General features: G+C 37.4%; 1 protein-coding gene across 5 annotated transcripts in view; it reads left to right on the top strand.

Moving 5' to 3' along the window:
- Positions 1-8,394: 8,394 nt before the first annotated feature.
- eIF4G1 (eukaryotic translation initiation factor 4G1) overlaps positions 8,395-22,316 on the top strand; it is a 63,129-nt gene continuing 49,207 nt past the window's right edge. For 2 of the 5 annotated variants that reach the window (XM_074097754.1, XM_074097745.1), the window contains exons 1-4: positions 19,912-20,752; positions 21,065-21,100; positions 21,178-21,338; positions 21,689-21,801. In XM_074097754.1, the coding sequence (XP_073953855.1) occupies positions 20,353-20,752; positions 21,065-21,100; positions 21,178-21,338; positions 21,689-21,801 (710 nt within the window). In that variant the 5' untranslated portion in view covers positions 19,912-20,352. Of the gene's footprint in view, positions 8,971-19,910; positions 20,753-21,064; positions 21,101-21,177; positions 21,339-21,688; positions 21,802-22,316 lie in introns of those variants that run through there. The other 3 variants (XM_074097771.1, XM_074097763.1, XM_074097777.1) reach the window with 2 other exon arrangements.

The raw sequence follows: 22,316 nt of genomic DNA, 5'->3' as shown, positions 1-22,316 counted from the left end.
TCGCGCACACTCGCGCGCCGATCGATACTCCGCCCACATCCACCTAATGGCTCCAAACACGAAACGGCTTATACACCCGACTGCGCTAGCTCTAATTCGTATACGTTTTACACCCGATACAGTTCTGCGTTGGCCCTTTCGGCTCTACCTGACCGGAGTTTGTGCACAGGTCTCTGTGAGCTCCTGAATACGTAAACGTAGCTTGTGTGAAATAAGATCCCTTTTCTGTTGCATGCCTTTCATTAACAGGAATCTTTGAAAGATATATCTAACTATAAAGGTGACGACATGTCCATTGAAAACTATATCGCTAGGCACAGGTGCTGGAAGATTACGGATTTTAATTTGGTACTGAGTAGACGCGTATTTCAGCTACATCCTATACACAGGGAAGTGAGCCAAGACAACTCGACACTGATTTGTATTTGTATCCCACTCTCGAAGTGCGATTTGTTTATTGAACCCCCAACGCAAAAAAGAGGGGTGTTATATTATAAGTTTGACCGCTATGGGTAACATGCCAAGGGACAATGCGGAAAGTCAGAATAAAACTGAAAGTAACTGTTGCTACACTGAAAATGCTTAAATATTGTCTGGAGGCGTGCTCTAAATAATTAGGGCTCTATCTAAAGGAAAAATGTTAGAAAGTATGTAAACACAATCTTTATTGCTCTTTCGACTCTATACAACGTAATGAGATATAAATATGTGAAACTACTTGTAGTAGATTACCAGACAATTTACACAGATAGTTTTAGCTCAGCCGCAAGCGAGTGTGATGCAGAAGGCGGTTCTTATATGCTAGTTGCACAATTTATTTAAGCCTATGGTGTTAGTCCCTAAGGAAATCAAAACTTGCCATCAATTTCAATTTTCAACTAAGTACTGAATTTAAATGGGAAATAATAAATGCAGCGACTAAAGTTTTATTTGGCATCCGCAATGGAACATCTGTTTTTATATGTAAGCAACGGGTTAATAGAACAGCTTCTATTAAAACAATATGCCATGTTTACAACAAATAATATAAATCGGGTACCGATAAATATATTATCTTCAAAATTGATGATTTGGCGACTAATATTGTAAGTCAGCTACTTTATTTATTTTTGAGCTTCAATATCTGTCTACTAATTTAATCAAAATCAACGCCCAATTAAGAGCATCGTAAATAATGACTTAGCAACTAAATTAATAATTCGTCTTCTTTTTTAATGAAAATTAGCAACACACCTCGTGGTGCGCTGCGCGGGAACAAGAGTGCGCACGCGCCGTAACCAGCCGGCCCGCCAATGAGCGTGCTGCATTCAGAACACCGCAACGAGTCGCATGTATTTGTTTACAAAAAACACTAAAAATACACTAATTATTCTTAATAGGTTCGTTCGTTACCTTTTGAACCTCAGAGTAGAAAATAGAAGCCCCGCCACAGCGGCTTCGTCGACTTTCTAGCGGGCCGCTTTTGCCTTGATACACAACACTGAAGAAATGATATGTTCGCTTGTTGCCTTTTGTACCTCAAAACAGAAAATAGAACCCCCGCCGTAGCTGACGCCATTTTAACTATAACAAGATCTTCAAAAAGCAAAAATAATGTTACTTCAGAACTTCTTGCAATTAAATTCCCATTTTGCTTTTGCTCTTGTGAGAGCCAAGAATCATTCTGATACAGGGTTTCAGTCATAGATGGCACAATAAATGACATTCTCAAGCCTACTATAGTCCTATATAAGTTCTATTAACGCATTTCTGTTGAGAAGTGTTAGATTTGGATAAGACTTTATTGAAACTAATTAGTATTTAGCGGAGAGTTAAAGTCTCATATCTTGCTACTTTAGGACTGTACTTGAATAAACCATGTATTTGTAATCTCCAATGCGCTTTCGAGATATGTTTTTGCAGATTATAACTCTTGACATTTTTTTTTTGTTTACCAATGCGTTTATAGGATAAAAAAAACATTAACCATAGCTTTTCTACGACTTGATTAAGACATATATCATTACAGGATGCAATTCTCAAGAGCAATTTGCTTGTTGGGACCATCCTGAATTTTTTCAAATTTTTCCACCCACCGGTTTATTCCACAGTGCTATAGGCTATATTTATTGCTAGAAAAATTAGGGATCCGTACTAAAACTTCAATAATGTAACACAAGGTGTAAAAAATATATATAAAATGTCTACAATATAAAAGAATACTCGTATATTAATATCTACAAAAATACTTCGTGGTACCATATGTCCAACTATTGTAGGTATGTCGCTATAACTACTTTATACATTTTAAAAGTTGATAGAAATGCCGACTAAAATCAGGCCGTTTTTTTCATACTTTTGTACTATTAATTTGACGACCAGATGGCCTAGTGGTTAGAGAACCTGACTACGAAGCTTGAGGTCCCGGGTTCGATTCCCGTGTCGGGGCAGATATTTGTATGAAAAATACGAATGTTTGTTCTCGGGTCTTGGGTGTTTTCTATGTATTTAAGTATGTATCTATCTATATAATTATATTTATCCGTTGCTTAGTACCCATAACACAAGCTTTGCTAAGCTTACTTTGGGACTAGGTCAATAGGTGTGAATTGTTCCGTGATATTTATTTATTTATTTATTTATTATTAATCCTTATCCAAATAAATCATTTCATTTTCAAGACTGTTTCAATACCAGTAGATTACTTTTTGAATTATTCAAATTGGACATTCCATTCAAAAGACAAGTACTTATTACGAATTTAAAAATATCAATTAAACCAAATATACATATTTACTCTACGTCGAGGCGCCCCCGGCTTCGCGCGGGTCGGTGTTGTTTTCGGGAAATGTAGGCAATGGAGCTGAAAAATGTGTGTGAAGTGCCCTTGATTAGAGACCTTTTTATTCCGTCGGTCCGTCTACAAATATCAACCGTCAACAAATACTAAAAACAGAATAAAATTATTACCTATTTAAATGGGGCTCCCATACAACAAACGTGTTTTTTTATTTGCCGTTTTTTGCTCGGTATTAATAGCGGCAACAGGTAGATGCTTAAAATATTCACAGAATATTTAGTTGTATATACAATTTAAAAATAAATAATAAAATTATAATAAAATAAATATTTTAGGGGCTCCCATACGACAAACGTATTTTTTTGCCGTTTTTTGCTAATGTCTAATGTTGTATAGATGCGAGTCCGAGTCACACTTGGCCGTTTTTTTTTAATTTTTGTTCGTGCAAACTATGGGCTACCGGCATAGAGACCTTTTTTTACCCGACTGTCCAAAGGAGGGTTATTTAAAAAATTGTACCCGTGCGGAGCCGGGGCGGGACGCTAGTAAAGAATAAAGAAGTGAATGAGAATGATAAGTGCTGCGCGCTCTGTGCCCTCAAACTAAGAAAAAAACGGACAAGAGCATGTCGGACACGCCCAGGACAGGGTTCCGTAGCCATTGCGAAAAAAACAAATAATATTTTTCTAAGGACTTCGTAATGAATCTTCCAAGTTCAGGTATATTTTATACCTTAGGCTGCTATTTGCTCTCCTTGTTCTTGCGGTGCCTCTTCACTCTTAAACTACTAATAATTCTGAAGCAATCTTAGCCGCTATAATTTTTCTTGTAAATTTACAAGAAAAATAATATAATTTACTACTATGCTGAATTTTTCCATTTTTATTTTTTTTATTTTACCACTGCCGTGTTGACTGATATGTACCTATATTCATGCCAATCTTTATATCTAGTACTAACTGTGTCTGAGCTAAGCCGCGGACGAACAGACAGACAGACAGACGGACAGACATGGCGAAACTATAAGGGTTCCTAGTTGACTACGGAACCTTTTAGTTATATTTATTAACGTATAAAAATGTAATTTGGGCAAAATTGATGTAAACGTACAAATTAAAGCTCTACAGCTTCTTAATAGATGCAAATAATAATCTCATAGGCTCCTAACGCCCAAGTCAATTTTTTATTTATGAAGATCAAACTTTATGTCATTTATGATAGTTTGATGTTTTAATTACCATAAGTCCTTTATAAAGGACTTAGGGCGTTAGGTGGATAAAAACTTTAGGAAACTAGATATTTGCAAAAAAACAGTCATGTCGCTTTGTACTTGAATATTTTAAGACGCGGGAATGAGGAATGAATCCCGTGAGACTTTTGATACAGGTTTAAGGTAACAATAATACAGGTTAACACTACTTTCAAGGTTCTTGTTTCCCTTTCTCTTTCTGAGGGCTATCGTTTTTTGTCTTTCTAGATGGCGACACTGTTGCGTGAGGTTTTTAAGTGTGGCTTTCAGTCTGTTATTACGGGCGTTAAAACAAAGTTTAGATTAAAATCCTATTTAATACACCTTAAAACCGTCCCATAAAAATATCCAGCAACCACAGTGATGTTTAGTCCCGTTTTCTTCGGAAAAAAAGGGAGGACAAAAGTTTCCGAAAGACAAAACTGTCTCAAAACACAGACATTCATTGCCCAGTAACGCATAATTGTCCTAATTAATTTCAGGTAATGCAAAATATTCACAAAATTATTCTAATGAGGGCTATCGCGAATGAATTTGCCGCTAGAGACGCTAGTGTAGCGTGAGGTCTCCGAAATATCAAATCTCATAGTTTGTGGGTGAGCTACGCGGGTTTATTTATAATAAGAATTTTTTTGTGAATATTTTACATAACCTGAAATTAATTATGGCAATTATGCGTTACGGGGCAATGAATGTCTGTGTTTTGAGACAGTTTTGTCTTTCAGATACTTTTGTCCTCCCTTTTTTTCCAAACAAAACGGGACTAAGCAACACTGTGGTTGCTGGATATTTTTATGGTACGGTTTTAAGGTGTTTAAATATGATTTTAATCTAAACTTTGTTTTAACGCCCGTAATAACAGACTCTGAAAGCCACACTTAAAAACCTCACGCAACAGTGCGCCATCTAGTGAGACAAAAAACGATAGCCCTCATTATAAATAAATCCGCGTAGCTCACCCAAAAACTATGGGATTTCACATTTCGGAGATCTCACGCTACACTAGCGCCTCTAGCGGCGAATGCATACGCGATAGCCCCAAGATAGCCCTCATTAAATTGACATCCCGCCCGACCCAACATCGTCAAACTCCGTCCCTTTGCACGCTGCCGATTGTGATGTTTATTGTATACATAGGGCTGTTAGGGAACCCAGCAGGGCTACTACGAAATTTGACGGTCGTATCGTATCATCTCTCTCACTCTCGTATTAAGCGTATAATAAGCAGTGGACGGTACGATAAGAACTTCGATTTTAGAATTTCGTAGTAGGTAGCCCTGCAGTGTTGCCGCGCGACGAATGCGTAGACCGACCAATCAGGCAGGCGTCTTTGTCTCTTCTTACTTACCATTGTAACCATGATGGCGCCAACGGGCTAAGCTACCGCACTTGATATCCGTCATATTCGGAAATTAGGGATCGTGTAATCTAATGGGGAATGTCTGAAAAATTTAGAAACGTTTGAAACTTTTTATATCAATAGCAATAACCTTTCTAATTAACAGAAAAAAATATCAGATTTCTGAGTAGCATCAATTAATTTTAAAAAATGAAAGTTTTCTTTACCGCCAAATTACGACATTTAAAAATAATTTATGTGTTTGACTCGTTTGTTTTGACGGGTGAAACTCTTTCCCGGCCCGGATAATACCGGGATGGAAATACCGAACCTGTTTTTTGTGTACATGTCCATAGAAGCTCCTGTTAGTTTCTATGGGTGTGTACTCAAAAAACAGGGCCGGTATTTCCAAGTCTGTGTTATCCGGGCCGGGAAAGAGTGTCCCCGTTTTGACAGGTGACGACACTCTTACCGGCTCGGATAATACCGACATTGAAATACCGGCCCTGTTTTTCATCTACACACCACTTACACACCCATAAAAGCTCATGTCAATTTCTATGGGCGTTTACATGAAAAACAGGGTTGGTATTTCCATTTCAGTATTATTCGGCGCGGTAAAGAGTGTCACCTGTCAAAACGATCGCGTCAAAGACACAAATTCTTTTTTAATGTTTTATACCAGACCATAGTCCTGTCCAGAATAGTTACAACGAACAGCAAGAAGTATTTACTACCTATTTGAAGCTGAACGAACAATAACATTTGCATAAATACGCGACTACAAGAGTTTTTAAGTAAGAACGATATCTAAATTAATGCGTAATTTTCACTGCATTTGCATGCACAATGTTCCGAGAGGTGTTGGTCTGGTTCTGTGATGTGCCTCAATGAATTCGCTCTAATATTTTTTTATACTCATCCTAAGTGCAAACCAGTGTAAAGATTCTAATAGCCACGGTAACAACGTTCATCTTCCTCTATGCTTGGTAATTTATAATTAAATCATAATCAATCACTGACCTCTGTCTGCAGGGCTACTACAAAATTCGAAAATCGAAGTTCGTATCGTACCGTCCTGCCGACGCTTAGGTATATATTATTTAATACGAGAGCGAGAAAGACAGTACGATACGAACTTAATTTTTCACACTTCGGAGTAGGCCCTCTGTATTATTATTATTATTAATAATAAAATATGGCTCTGTCCATTGAAGGACAATTTGCTTGAATCAGTAGGTTTTGCCGTTGTACGGTAAAAAAATCTAGAAAACGAAATATGAGAGGTATAATGGTGGATAAACGATGGATGACCCTAATTGTTCAGGCCCTCTGTACAGACACAGTGTAAAAAATGTGGCAGTGGCAGGCAGGGCGTGACTCAGGGCGGAGTGACCAACTAGCAGTGTTGCCAACTCCTAGAAACTCGAGTCACTAAACTCAAAATCAAGTCGCTAGAAAGTCTTCTTCTTCTTAACAGGGTAATTACATTCCCTGAATATGGCAACCGGTACTCTTGTTGAGAAACCATTTTTGCCAGCGTCGTGTTATTCGTAGATGTTCTTTTCCAATTTCGACATATTTCAATTCAATCTTGATATAGGTGCGTGAAGGAATGTTCTTGTTTAGAAATGGATCGGAGGATTATTATCATAAGACTGCTAAAATTAATTCCACCATGGGCGAGCGGACTCAGGACTTCGTCTAGAAGAGACACAAAAGGCCATTGGTGGTATGAAATGTTGGGACACGAAAAAAAACAACTTATATTAGAAGATTTAAGAATTCACTGTTTTTTTTTTAATAGCTAAAGCTAGAGTATAAACGAATAGAGTTAAATAAAGTTTGAATTTTGTGCGCAAGCGCGTTTGTCGCTTTCCATATAGATCTCTTGGCACTGTGTAATTCTCGTCATCGTGGAGTTGACAAAAAATGTATCCTTTATTGGTCCTAGAACTGTTTAAATTTGTATTCCAAAAGTCGCCAGATAAGTCTCTAATGTAATAAAAACTTTTTTTTGGTCGATAAGACTTAAACAAAAGTCGCTAGTTCTAGCGACAAAGTTGCTAAATTGACAATACTGCCGACTAGACCTATTCATAGAATAGATAAATAGAGCGTTTAGAAACATGCATCATCGATGATCGTGAATGGCTATTTTAAATGAAACGCAACTGTTTGTGCTAGTGTCGCGCCCTTTGCCTTTGCCTAATATGCCCTATTGTCTAATTTCATCTCATCACATCACATCACTTTATTTAGTTATACATGGGTAATATTAATATCGACTTCGATAAGGGATCTGATTCACTAAATCCGAATCCGGTATCGGTACCGAATCCGCTTATCGACTCCAACTCCTTTATTTATTGACTCCGGTTCTTTCGAGCGATTATTTTTTGTCTATGGCCGATCCGGCTCGGTTAGGGATCGCACGACATGAACTTTGAGTTTCGAGTATCGTAGTAGCCCAGCTGGGCTACTCCGAAGCTCTAAACTCGAAGTTCGTGTCGTGCGGTCCCTCTGAAACTTACATTGTTTGATACGAGAGCGAGAGGGACCGCACGACACGAATTTCGAGTTTCGAGTTTCGGAGTAGCCCGCCAGAGGACCTACTCCGAACTTCGAAAATCGAAGTTGGTATCGTACCTTCCCTCTCGCTCTCGTATTAAATAATATTAGCATCAGCGGGGCAGCTGGCCTACTATGAAACACCAAGCTCGAACTTCGTTTGTTGTCCCGCTGACGCTTGTACTATTTAATACGAGAGTGAGAGGGAGGGCACGATATGAACTTCGAGATTCGAGTTTCGTAGTAGCTCAGCAGGATTATACGAACTTCGATTTTCGAATTTCGTAGTAGCCCTAGGACTCTTTTGATTCTTCAGATCCGGATTTACCCAAATCATCACATAGTTTTGTTGTGAAAACCATCGACAAATGAAGACGAGTTGTAAAGTCTATGGTACGCCATAGACACGTCTGTAAAAAAATGACAGGCATGCATGAGCGATGATTGTGATGTGATGTTGCTCTCTCTTGTTGCATGCGTGACAACGTGACGTGAGAGTAGACGTGAACCCGACGTGAATCGAATGACAGTTTTAACGTTTTAAAAAAGATGTATTAACATATTTGTAGCAAATAAAGATATTTTTACATTTTTAGTATAATTCAGACAATAGTACAACAGAAACAACGCTAAAATTAAGTGATAATATTATATTTTTGAACTAAATCAGTGACAGTCACGTTTGTTTATTGGTTAACATCCGCCATTTTGTACAGTCGTTTGTTTAGTGACTGGATCCTAACCGAGTGATGCTATTTAGTTCTTCCGAAAATATATGTTGTGATTTAACAAGTGTAGTACAATGTTTTTGTTAGAAACGTTACCTTTAAAGGTACTAAATTAAATCGAGTGACTTGTCAATCTGACGTCGGTAAATCATCTACCTATGTGCCGGATGTGTCCTACAATCGGTTAGGGCGATTTTACGTGCCACCTTGAGTGGTGTACGTGTCCCGACACCTATGCTGCCAAGATTATGAGTGGCAACGGGAATCAGGTGCCGTTGGCGCCGAGTCAACGTGGCCCCGGACCGTATCCTTTTTTTAATCTATGTGTTATTGTAGCTTTTTCATTAAATTTACGTAATATATGCCACTTGAGCATCTGGCAGAGCCGCATTCGCGAATCTCTGTTTACTGTAAACCAAATTTATTTGGTAATAGTATCCAAATGTCTGTTATGATATGATGATAATGAAATAATGTGATTTCATCATTCTTGAAATTTTACTGACAATATACATCAAATATTTTCTTACAAAGAGATTGTGTATTAGTTGCTTTAAACTTTAAAAACATCAGCTAGCAACAGTGTATACCTTCATCTCATATCATTAAATGTGTTCAACAATTTTGACAATATTTAGGTATAAGAATCCTGAAAAGATTGATGATACATCATTGTATTATTATATGAGTGTGGTTAAATGTTCATTCTGTTGAATTAAAAACAATTGTCAGTTATATGTAAACAATCACAGTGATCTACATTATCAAGCTGTTATTGTGGGCAAGAAGTTGGGTCAACATAATCTGTAGGTATGTAAACATTTTCTTAATAGGGTAATCAAAAATACTTTGTAAATTTTCTTCCTCTTCTCATTATCCTGGGAACTAAAATTTCCTGACAAGAGAATTGAAAGGTACTACTAATTGTAATGAATCACATGTAAATGTTTTTTTTTTAATAGATTGAGGGTTGTTGTTTAAAAATTAAAATAGGAGTGCCTATATAGTGAATGGTTCTATAACAGTTAGGATGCTTCTTACATCCTGAGACCTTGTTGTTTAACATGCTTGGAGTCAATCAGTTTACATGTGCTTATTAAAGTTTGTGAGCATGTTACATTGCCTGTTGCCATAATGACGACTGATAGTCACTCAATAGGGGCTCATGTGTTTGGTCCTGTGCAGTGTCTTCAAGGTCCTGCCTATTGGAACCCATTGTAGATGTACAGTTCTGGCCTGTTGTATATAATAACAATATTCATGCTAAAGAACTGTAAGATGTTTTGGGGGATGCAAGGTTAGGTCTTGCAATTATGGTCTAGCAAATGGTTAGTGATGTTTAAAATTAAGTTACTAAATTGAGCAAGTAGTGTCATAAATGATTACTTGTTTGGACCTAACTTTAATTTATTAAGCACAAGCTGCTGCCCATGAATTTATCTGCAAAGAATTCATTTATCATGCACCCTCAGGAACAACAAACTTTCATAGAATGAAAAGTATCCTATTTTTTTATTTTGGTGTTATAATATGTGTGTTTAAAACCTAAAATTGCTAAAATTGGCTCCGAAGTGGTAACATTTTGTCTGCTCTGCCTACTCCATTTGGGAATACAGACATGATGTTTGTTTGTGTGTGTGTGTGTGTGTGTGTGTGTGTGTATGCAATTTAATGACAATTGGTTGAGTAGTTGCGTGAATGTAGAACTAATAAAAAACTAACTGGCATTTGCCTTTATACAATTAGTAAGGACTTACATGTACTGTCTACTCTTAGTATAAGTTGTTATATGCACTTTATTATAGGTTAAATAAAAAAAAACTGGCCAAGTGTGAGTCGAGCTTTCGCATCAAAGGCTCCATTCAGTCAAGGCAAAAAATACTATAAATATTGGTACCTTTACACCCCAATAAATAGATTTTTTCCCTAAGCCCCAAGTCACGATTTGACTGGTTTTTGTTCTTTGTTGATTTGCAGAATATTTATTCCGTCCATTCCGGCTTTGAGATTTGTATGTTTAAAGTTAGGTTTCCACTGAGGAAGACACATTTTTGGTCAGATTTTGAGCAGTGTCAAATAAAATCATGCCCCATGCACTTGCCTTGAGCCGGCTCCCTCCATGGAGCCCCTTTTTAATTTTAAATTATATTTGAGAAAATAATCTGGTACTGTGACAAATTCTCAGGATTTTTTGTCGGAAATCGGGTATTTTCTCCGGTCTTTCGAATTTTTCATCTGGTAACCCTAGTCAAGCATGAATTGGTCTTAGTGAAAACGTTTAAACTTTTTTTTATTTTGTTTTTGTTGAGGCTTTGAACACTCCAGGTGATCATGTCAGCCTCATGGGTGCTCGCTCATTTCCTTACACAGGGGACATGGCAAAGAAGTGGTATATGCAAATGGCTTTGTCAGATGTTGGCTCTGAGAGCCAACAATTAACCTGGCCATTGTGCTTGGGACCCAAACCTCTAAGAACTCTTCTTCTCACGTCTGAGTTCCGAGCACATCCCAACAACAAATGGGACAAGTCTTCTACCTTTTGGCAAATCTCACACAGAGGTGAAGGTTAACTCTCATCATGGTGCAAGAACTTGTTTATTGGGATATGTCCGGAATGAACTCTAAAAGCAGGTACTAACACTTTCTTGTAAGGTTGGCAGAGTCAAACCAAGATGTCCACAAGGGACTAGCTTGGATGGTTCTGGACCAGATCCGAGGAGGAGGCGCACTGCTTACCGAAATGGTATTCCCACATCTGTAAACTTCTTCTTTTGATTTTGGGAATAAGTTCACTGGAAAAAGAAACAGTTTCCATTACAGAGCCATCCATTACAGCAGCATTGACAAACTTATCCTTAGCTTCATTCTGCCAACCCTACATGAGAAGGAATCCACTGTATTTTAACAGACTTGCCTCTTAGAGATCATCTCATGAAACACCTATAATAGCACTTCATAGGCAATAGGCATTCCTCTCTGTCCGGACATGCATCAACTAAGATGCTGTAGTGCACTTTTTGAGTCAGATAGATAATACTACAATAGGAAAGATTTAAACTTTGTAAATAAATTTAAAAAATATGGTTTCCTGTCTGGGAATCCCCTTAATTTTTTAATCTTTTAATTTTATTATTATTATTTTTTATTCGACTGGATGGCTAACGAGCAAGTGGGTCTCCTGACGGTAAGAGATCACCACCGCCCATAAACATCTGCAACACCAGGGGTACCAGGCCTAAGATGGGATACCTCAAGTGCCAGTAATTTCACCGGCTGTCTTACTCTCCATGCCGAAATACAACAGTGCAAGCACTGCTGCTTCACGGCAGGATTAGCGAGCAAGATGGTGGTAGCAATCAGGGCGGACCTTGCACAAGGTCATACCACCAGCACCTGCACCTGCACCTGCACCTGCACCTGCATTTGTGGTCTTAGTGCCAATAGAAATTCACATTATTATGTACATTTGTCCTGTCTATCTATTTTGGTTCTCGAGATACAGCACTGAAAGACTGACAGACAGACAACAAGGCGAATGTATCATATTTGACATTGCACTCTTCGGGTATGGAACCTTAAAAAAGTGATGCAGATGATTTTATTACAGAATTTATACATGAAACTTGATTAAAAGTACTCACATAGTACCAAATTGAGTAAACAGCATTTGAGGAATTGGTACAAATCTTTTTCTTGCAAAAATATAGGAGGCTCAGTGGATCTTACACAGTGGGCTATAGAGACATCATAAAAGTTACCAGTTTGTCTGTTATGTTATTTATAGTATTGTATGTTTCTTTCTAATTGACCTAAATTATTTACAAAGAGCTATTTATTCTTGGCAACAATATTTTAATGAAACAATGCACCATCCTTTAAAAAGATTTTAAAAACCCTGGTTTGTTTAATAATTTAATTTTTTTTTTATTAAAAATTTACATTTTGATTATGATCTATGGAAGGTATACTGAGCAGACCATTCAATTCAGGCTGAAGTAAATTGTCTAGTCATGAGCTAGATAGATCAATCTTTACTGTTTACTATATATACTACATGTTTTTAGGGTCAGTGCAAAAAGATGTGTATTCAAACTTATTGGATATGGTGTAGGACATTACACCATTAAGGCCCTGTGCACTGCGAATTTTCACCGGCGTTTTTTTTTTCTCACTATTCTGTAACACATTGAATCTTAAGGGCTTATTAGACTTGACTAAATTTAGGATCCTAAATGATTTAGAGGCCTAATTTAGGAAAGTGTAATTGCGTTTAGCTAGTAAGGATCCTAAAAAGTATCCTAATTTGAAGCGAGTATGATTTCTGATGAACTGAATAATTTAGCATCCTAGTCAGGAAAGGTGAATTAATATTTTGTTTGTGCAGGCAGTCAGTCGCAGCGCACACCTGACGGCGGGCGGACGTGTTTTGTGTCTTGTGTACTAATTCTATAATATTCGTTAGGTATATTTATTGTGGACAATATGTTCTGACCCAAGTCCTTCTTTTTAGGGTTCCGTAGCCAGTGGCAAAAACGGAACCCTTGTAGTTTCGCCATGTCTGTCTGTATGTCCGTCCGCGGCTTTGCTCACAGACTATCAGTGTTAGAAAGCTGTAATTTTGCATGGATATACCTATGTAGCAATCGTGCCGACAAAAAGGTACAATAAAATTGAAAAAAAAAACACTTCTCATGCTCGTAAAGTTCGTGTTTACTCTAGTGCATAAAATAAAATCTTCGTCTAAGACCAAGGTAATCAGGTGCCAACAGGCACAAACAAAAAAGTTTCTACATATATTTTTTAATAATTTTTAATTCATTTAAATATAATGATTTAATATCAATTAAATCAATTAAAATAAATGAATAAAATTAAAAAATAATAATTATATAATAATACATGAATAGTAGAATGATAACCAAGGGTGGAAAGTGACCCATTTCACCCGAGATTTCGTTCGAGCGCCAATAGTTCGAGGGAAAATGGGTAATTTCACCCGAGTTAGACTACTTTTCATTTCGACTGTGAGGAAAGTAAAATACTACAAAAAAGAAGAGAATAATAATAAATTAAATTAACTGATATCCAACCTCCAACCTTTTCGCACTGGCCACTTGCCACGTCCGACTATAAAAATAAAATCGAGTTTGTCACGACACGACCAAAAAGCTTATATATACAAAACTGGAGGTTGAACACCGAACGAAGAAGTTTGAAGTTTGTTACTTATTTATATATATTCCATCTCTTTCTTTTACATTTCAAGAATGACTTCCATCTCTTTCTTAACCTAACTAAAGAAAGAGATGGAATATATTCGTGACATAATAAAAGTCAAATGTCTTGTTTCTAACGGATGTTCGGCGTTCAACCTCCAGTGTTGTAGGTCTAGCTCCTTGGTCACGACGTGTATCTAGATGGCCAGGCCGAAACGTGCAAGAAAAAGTGTCATTGACGTAACTCGACTCCGTGGCTAATCGTAAAAATTAATAAAAAAAATACTTTGCACCCTAGAGATGAAAACGCAATTTTCCATACGGCTATATATCCATGAAAATTAAACTTTCCGAACAGGAGAGATGAAAAAATAAAAGGTACATGGAAAGTGAACAAATGTTTCCACTGGGGCTATTTCATTTCCTCGCAATCTAAGTGAAAAGCAGAGTGTACAATAACTCGAGCGTTAAACCCATTTTCCCCTCGACGTGTCTATCCACCCTCGCCGTACCGTAAAAGGCTCGTTTTATGCTCTTTTTGTACAATCTACTATTTTATAGTACCTCCCATAGACGTAAAGTAGGGTGTTTTTTTTTTCTCATCTGTGTGGGGGATCGTTGGTTAGGTCTTTTAATCATTGCGGGGTTGAGAAGACGAGATTTCTCGAAACCTGTTTACGAAATATTCAACTTTAAAGTGCCAATTTTCATCAAAATGCTACTGATTCAGTGACTAATTTAGAAAAGTGTAATCAGGAGCGTCCTTGCTATCCCCCCTCTTGCAGTTTAGTTAGGATGAATTTAGCCATGTGTGATAAGCCCTTTATTCGAGTATCCGCACTGGCGGTAAAAAAATCGTAAAGAAATTGTATTTCGAGAACGGAAATAATACAGATAGTCAGTCAAAATATCTTTATTCAATTTAGGCTAAAACAAGCACTTATGAATGTCAAAAAAAACAATCAACCACCGAAAAACCTCTGTTGGGAAGAATCCGGCAAGAAACTCAACGAGGTATATTTTTTTAAACAGATTTACAGTATCATTAAATGACTAGAGTTTACCCGCGGCTTCGCACGCGTAATCTATTCGTTCTGGTACAATTGAAATTCCGGGATTTTACAAAATTCCTGTGGGAAATCCCAAAATTTATATCGTAATCTTCATTAAGGTTTTGTGTTAAGAGCAACTATCCCGTGGGAATATTGGAATAAAAGTAGCCTATGTATTATTTCAGACATCCAGCTATCTACATACCAAATTTCATGACTTAAGCCCAGCGAAATCTGGCGCGCGGCAATGAATGGGTAAAGAGCTTTACAGACTGCAATGCAGGATAATGAATAGATTTCTTTTTCCCTGAATGGCAACACTGACATAGATAATAGATCGCTCGTTTTTGGCTCGAAATTCGAACTTGTGATTTTATTTTGCTTCATATACAAAATGTACACATCAAATATCATATTTTCTTAAGTTTTTCGCGATTCCCAAGGTCAAAGAATCGAATTGCTTTAAAATTCCAGATAAATAATGCGTTGTTTGGGAGAAACGTGTCAAAATGGTGTTGTAGAGCGCCATCCTGCTCTGTCTCGTTTTTGTTGTCCCATTCTGGCGGTTCACTTTTATATTATAGATATCTATACATCATAAGTTTCAGACGACCAGATGGCCTAGTGGTTAGAGAACCTGACTACGAAGCTTGAGGTCCCGGGTTCGATTCCCGTGTCGGGGCAGATATTTGTATGAAAAATACGAATGTTTGTTCTCGGGTCTTGGGTGTTTAATATGTATTTAAGTATGTATCTATATCTATATAATTATATTTATCCTTTGCTTAGTACCCATAACACAAGCTTTGCTAAGCTTACTTTGGGACTAGGTCAATTGGTGTGAATTGTCACGTGATATTTATTTATAAGTATTTAACACAACTTTATTTTTAACACAGTAGGTTCGATATTTGAAGGGATCGCTAATGCGGATCGGAATTATTTCCAAATATCCCTTTCCATGATATAATCATTAACTTTATAATACGCCTTAGATATTAATGTCTTCTTAACAATAGATCTGAATTTTGTATTTGTGTCATTTATAATATTTTTTGGAATTTTATTATAAAAACGTATGCAATTTCCCAGAAACGACTTTTTGATTTTAGCCAAAACCAAGGTTTTTGTTTTGTAAGATGAAACTTTAAGCTTCCCTATGTTTCTAAGTAGCCTTTGGCTTATCGAAGTTAGTGGGAAAATCACATGTGTTCTTCCTTACATACATGATTATTTCAAAAACATAAAGCGACAGCAGGGTTAGGATACCTGTTTCCTTAAAAAAAGATCTTAAAGATTCACGCGTCTTCAAATTATAAATTGCTCTAATTGCTCTCTTTTGTAAGATAAAAATTGACTCAATGTCTGCAGCAGATTCCCATAAAATAAGGTCTTACGAAATAATGCTATTAAAGTAAGCAAAATACACCAACCGTGCCGTCGCCACATCGGTTAGCTGCCGTATTTTCCAAACTACAAAAGCAGCAGAGCTCAATCTACCCGCGATTGCCGTGACGTGAGGTCTCCACTGTAGTTTAGAATCGAGCGTTATTCCTAAAAATAATGTTGATTTTACAAATTCAATAGTTTGACCATTTAACTTTATATTAGAAACAGAATTCTACTAACCTTGAACAGTAAAGACGTGTCGTCAGCTAACATAACTATACCCGACTTTTGGCTTACCATATAAGTTAGATCATTTATATAAATAAGATACAGGAATGGGGCAAGAATGGATCCTTGAGGCACTCCCATTTCGACCACAGATCCCTCCGATACCGTTCAGTTAATCGCTACCTTTTCAATGAAAAAAGTTCTAAAGCGAGGCCACGAATGCCATAAAAATTTAACTTACAAATTAAAGTATCATGATAATTCCCTAGAGTAAATATCGCATGGTGAAAATTCGCAGTGCCGACAGGGCCTAAGTGCATAGGTATCTAAGTAATTTCACCCTATCATGCGCCTACTGACACTTTCAGTCCAGTGACACATTTCTATACATTTTCGCTTTCACCTTGATCTGCTAATATTGCGCAGCGATAAGCATCAATGTGTAGAAATAGAAATGTCTCAATCTAAGCTATATAGGCTAATATAACACTAATATTATAAATGCGAAAGTTTGTAAGTCTGTTTGTTTGTTTGTTACTTCATCACGTCTAAACCACTGCACTGATTTTGATTAAATTCGGTATACAGATAGTTCTAATCCTGGAGAAGGACATAGGGTAGTTTTTATCCCGGAAAATTGCATAGTTGCCGAGGGATATCGATAAACGCGAACTTGCGTTTGCGGCGTTTGCGCGGACGGAGTTGCGGTTAACGGCTAGCACTAAATAAATAGAACAAAGACAGGATTGGAGTAATTTAAGTTGTCAATTTGGTTTCTTTTAGTTTTAAATTTTTTATGAGTATCAAATGAGTAATAAAAAAATAAATACTGATGAAAATCAACTACGAACAATAAATATAGATTTTTGTTTTTTTATCAAACCCAATGGGAGTTTCATTGAATTCATATTTTACGTCAAGTACTTTTATGATAGACAATGATGATATTAACTTTTTACCGCGGTTAAAACTACTTGCACTCTACTTTGTTTATCGCGCGTCCTCGGAAACGAAGTATTCTGACAATTAATCATTAACTATCCTACCCAGAAATATTCGAAATATAGTCGATATATATATATGCGTCTTGACCTCATCACCAAAATCGACTCTTAATTTTTATATTTTGACTACTGACGAGTCCTTTCGTCTATCTTCCAGGCACGGCCCGGCTGTGAGAAAGGAATTAGTATGTATTTAAGATTTATGTTAATTATTTATTACTAATATTAGGTTAAATTGTTAATATCATGTTATTAGTATGTTAAAAAGTTATCTATTAAATTTAAGCTCTTTCGCGCTTCGCAGAGTTTTACGAATGGTAGGACTGTCCACTTTCTTATTTCACCTATCAGTCGATGTTAAATATTATATCTTCTGGTGAACAGTTCAGTTTTAGCCACTTGTGATTTGCATAATATGGATTTTATGTGAAAAAGTTAAACCACTTGTTTTATATTGGCAGTAGTTATTATTCTGCGTTATCATGATACAATTTTCATAATGGGGGTTCCTTTGAATCTTGTGTATGTGTGTGTACCGACATATTGTTAGCCGACCGGATAAAAAGAAATCGTATATTTCGTCCAATACGATACCTATCCTGGGTGATCTTAGTGGAACCTCGAATTTTTACACCTAGCTACGCTCACACGTCAAAAAGCATAAGATTTCCACCCGGAAAATGTACACTTAGTTCTTATGTGCCCCGTTAATTGACCCTGACGTTCATAAAATATTTGTAGCCTTTACAGACCGTGTTTGCACAAAACACAGATAGTTCAGAAGTCAATATCCATACAAATGCGCTCGAGCGACGCACACATAGACAATGCTCACGGACACGATATCTCGGACCGGTTGGGAGCAGTGCGAGCGCGAGTGCCATCCGCTTGAGACACGCGTCTGTGAACTTTTTTGTGCAATAATGGAGCAACAAAAAAAAGTTATAACTGTTCAGTGAACAGTTGCTTAAATTAAATAATCTTGAATTTCGCCAATAACGAAATCGTCGCAAGATATTTTCTGTGACAAATTTATAATATAACAATGACATTAAAATTCAAATATTTTAGTTATTAATTTATATTTCCATTCTTCCCGCTTCATTCGCAATAATAAATCAAACAACTAGATACGAGTGCCACTACCACGATAGTTTTTTGGTGCATAAGCCATAGTTGACAATCTTAGAGCGACCGCCGAGCGTAGGTATGAAAAGTGAAGTACATACATGAGATTGACTTCTGAACTGTCTGTGTTTTGTGGTGTTTGGGTTATAAAATGCGTGATACCTATTTTCAACTTAATCGGTGTATTACAAGTAATTCTATTAAAGGCTCCGTTTTCCTTTTGAGGTACAGAAGGAACCCTAAAAAGAATCGACAAATCGATTCTCAGGTAATGAACTAATGATCAATCATTCATAACGTAGTTGATTTTATTTACATACCAGATATTACTGTTACCCGTCAGTAAGGATTAGTTTGACAATGTGAATGTGAAAGTAAAATTTACGTTTTCCCGCGGTTGTGGATCCGGAGCGGACCAATTGCTTTTCCTAAGACTGTTCTCTTTCAATAGAACGAACTTTTACACGCATGACCGAATTAAAGATGGGTAACGGCTCGGCCACGACTACACGCGATTGACGGTACTCCGAGCATTTTCTCTGTTCACTGCGTAGGTATACTGCTACCATGCGGCGAGCGTCTCGCCCGCGCAATGACTAGAGAGAACGCGCTCGCCGCGTCGCTGGTCGTGAGTCGTGACTGCCGTAATAAACAAACTAAGCCCATTATTATCAACACGCTAGCCTAAAATGAAGTGGATAGAAGTTAGCACCTACTGCTTTCTTATTCAGTGTTCATGATGATTGACATTATATTACTCTGCTGAAAAAGATGGTGGCTATTTCGTTATTTTTACTATGTATTTATATTACTTGGATCGATTTTCGTCACATTTTTTTATTCCTGTAAACACTACACCACAGCTTGCAACCCCGACAAAAGCGCGGAAAAAAACACGGTATGTCTCCCCTTGTCATTTTCATTGACTTATACTACAGAGGTATCGTTGATCTTTTTGAAATGGTCACGATTCACTGCCGCCCCAGTATCGACTTCAGTAGCAGCTGCTTAGAAGAGAGCAAGCAGTGTGCTATGCAGTTAGTATTAGTATCGCTGCGAGCGAGACTTACTACATCTAGTTTACGAACAGGCTACGGGTGTAGGGGTAAAGAGCTGGGTGACGCCCCAAAATTGTGGAGGTGAACCAATACATACCTTTGTCCCTTTCTGCCTTAACATCCCCTTCTGAGCTCGGCATAATGAAATAAAATGCTACGGTGTATTACCTCATAGTTGTGTCTCTCGTTGATAATCTGTGTTGTTCATAAAAAGGATAATGTTTTAAAAATACTTTTTAATACTAACGTTATTATAGTAGTGAATCAATCGCGTAAACGTAGAAGTGTCGCCTTAGTGTTAAATTAAGAGCTAGGATAGAGCCATGTAGCGCGCGTTTCCTTATCGATTTTCTGTATGCTGCAATAAACTAGTATTTAAATCGCGAATGCGGTGTGTTAACATTTTAGCAACATGCGTAACCTCAAGATATTTTGTGATCAAACCTCCTGAAGTAATAAATGGTGTATATTCTATCGGTGCTTATTATATCGCATTTTGTATTTTGTATAAGAGTTCTTAAATATGAGACGCCCCTAGAGAAACGTTAAGTTAAGGCAAAACAATATTTTATGGATTTTATAGAAATGAAATAATTAAAAAAAATCGCCTTATGCCGATGATCGTATCGCCATTGTTTTGGGAATGGTTTAACATTTGGCTCGTTCAATTCCTTAAAGATTTATATCATGAAATTAAAATGGTGGCACTAAGAGGAACCAATAGTTCACTAAATTCTTTGTCACATGCATGTGTCAATCATGGCAGTCAGACACAGCAGAGCGCGATTGATGTGGCACAAAGTTTACAAACATCGTTGAACATGCCTCAGTCGGCAGTGGCGCAGCACATCAATGCGAATCAAATCAATTTGCCGTTGAATAATGTTTCGCTGCAGTTTATACCGCAGCAGGCTAACCAGAACTCTCTCAAGCATGAACAATCATCTTCTCGATATACCAACTCTAACTGTATGCTGCCTTCACACCATTATAGACTCTTAACACAAGCTAGTAAGTGATCTGTCACTTTTCCTTGAATTGATCGTTTTATATCATGCCGTCATTATGTTTTGTTATTTCTTTTTACCATTTATTTGCGTTTGTTTTTTATAACTACTAACAGTGAACATGTTTAATATTTGACTTGTACAGCTGTTTGATGCAGAATGTCGTTGGATCGATTTCGTTACAAAAATATAAGTTTCTACACACTTACAGACCATTTTAGGTTTTGTATAAATTGACCCTGCCTTTGCAAATGTATGTCTCATAACTAATATCATTTTTGGATATGAATTAAACAAAACACAAGCATTTCCTTAGCGCACATCAGTTATCCACGGGCGCCAACTCCCCATAGTAAGTTAATTTGATTCATTGATAATATTATCTTTAGATTTAACCAGAGGGCTGTTATTCAAATGTTTCTTGTGTAGGAACGGAATGCTACCATCCCTCGGGCGCCACGGGAGCGGGCTTCATGCCGAGCGGGACGGGCGGCGCGCAGCCGACGCCGCAGCCCGGCCTCCGCGTGCAGCAGTCGCCCCAGCAGTCGGCGCCGCCGGCACCTCAACAAGACATTACTAAAAACACCATGGTTAGTCCCACACTTTATCCCTACATGCCCATCTTCAACCATTACCTTGTGATATATTTTACGACTGCAGGTTGTGCTTCTTTTCGTCGTAGGTCAAGTCACAGACGGTATCGCATTAAGATCGTATTGAGTACCTAGTGATTCTACCAGCGATATGCTGAGCCGGGACCTTTTTATAGCTGCAAAACTTCTTATTTTTTTTTCTAATCTGTGTAATGTGTCACTGCTGTTATAAATAAATTATTTTCTTTCTTTTTCTTTCTTTTTATGTTTTGGTTATTGTCAGTATATATCCGTCTGCGTTTCGTTTTTCTGCTGGTCAATATAAAATTTTAATGTTATATTTGCAGACGGGACATAGTTTTGTGCCACAACAGAGCCAAACACCGCAAACTCGACCACAGTACCACAACTTCCAGTTCAGGCCGAGTCAGCATGGGACGAGGCCGAATGCGCACCCGAGGTATGCACACGCTCACCATTACATTACACTAGCGATTATCATGGGCGTAAAGCATTCGTAGCTTTTGGATTCTTACTGGTAATAAAAGGTATTTCAATATGCTTTATGTAGGTACATCAGCTAATTAAGTGGTCTATCAGTTTTTGATCAAGTTCCTATCAAATGAATATGTCGCTAAAGTCGAACTTTCAATTTGACAGATACCTACGTCTATTGGCATTATTGTTTTGTGACATGCAAAAGATTAAGTATCAACTTTAGGGTGGTAGACCACATTTTTGGCTGATGGCACATATCATATGCATGAGACAAGAGACAGACCACGATGGTGTCGCCTGTCGTTTCAACAATTGAGGAACGCGACGAAGACAAGTGACTCCCAAACTGTCGATTGATTTTAGGTGGTAGGTGGTCCCTATGGAGGTTGACATCCCTAATAGTTCATGTATTTTGGTTGCCCGTCAGGGATCGTAGGAGATTTCACATTCTATCATTGCTTTTCAACACCCTTTACA

This window comes from Choristoneura fumiferana, chromosome Z (genome assembly GCF_025370935.1).
Source record: "Choristoneura fumiferana chromosome Z, NRCan_CFum_1, whole genome shotgun sequence".
NCBI classification, from domain to species: Eukaryota; Metazoa; Arthropoda; class Insecta; order Lepidoptera; family Tortricidae; genus Choristoneura; species Choristoneura fumiferana.
This window is presented reverse-complemented; position numbering and strand designations above follow the sequence as displayed.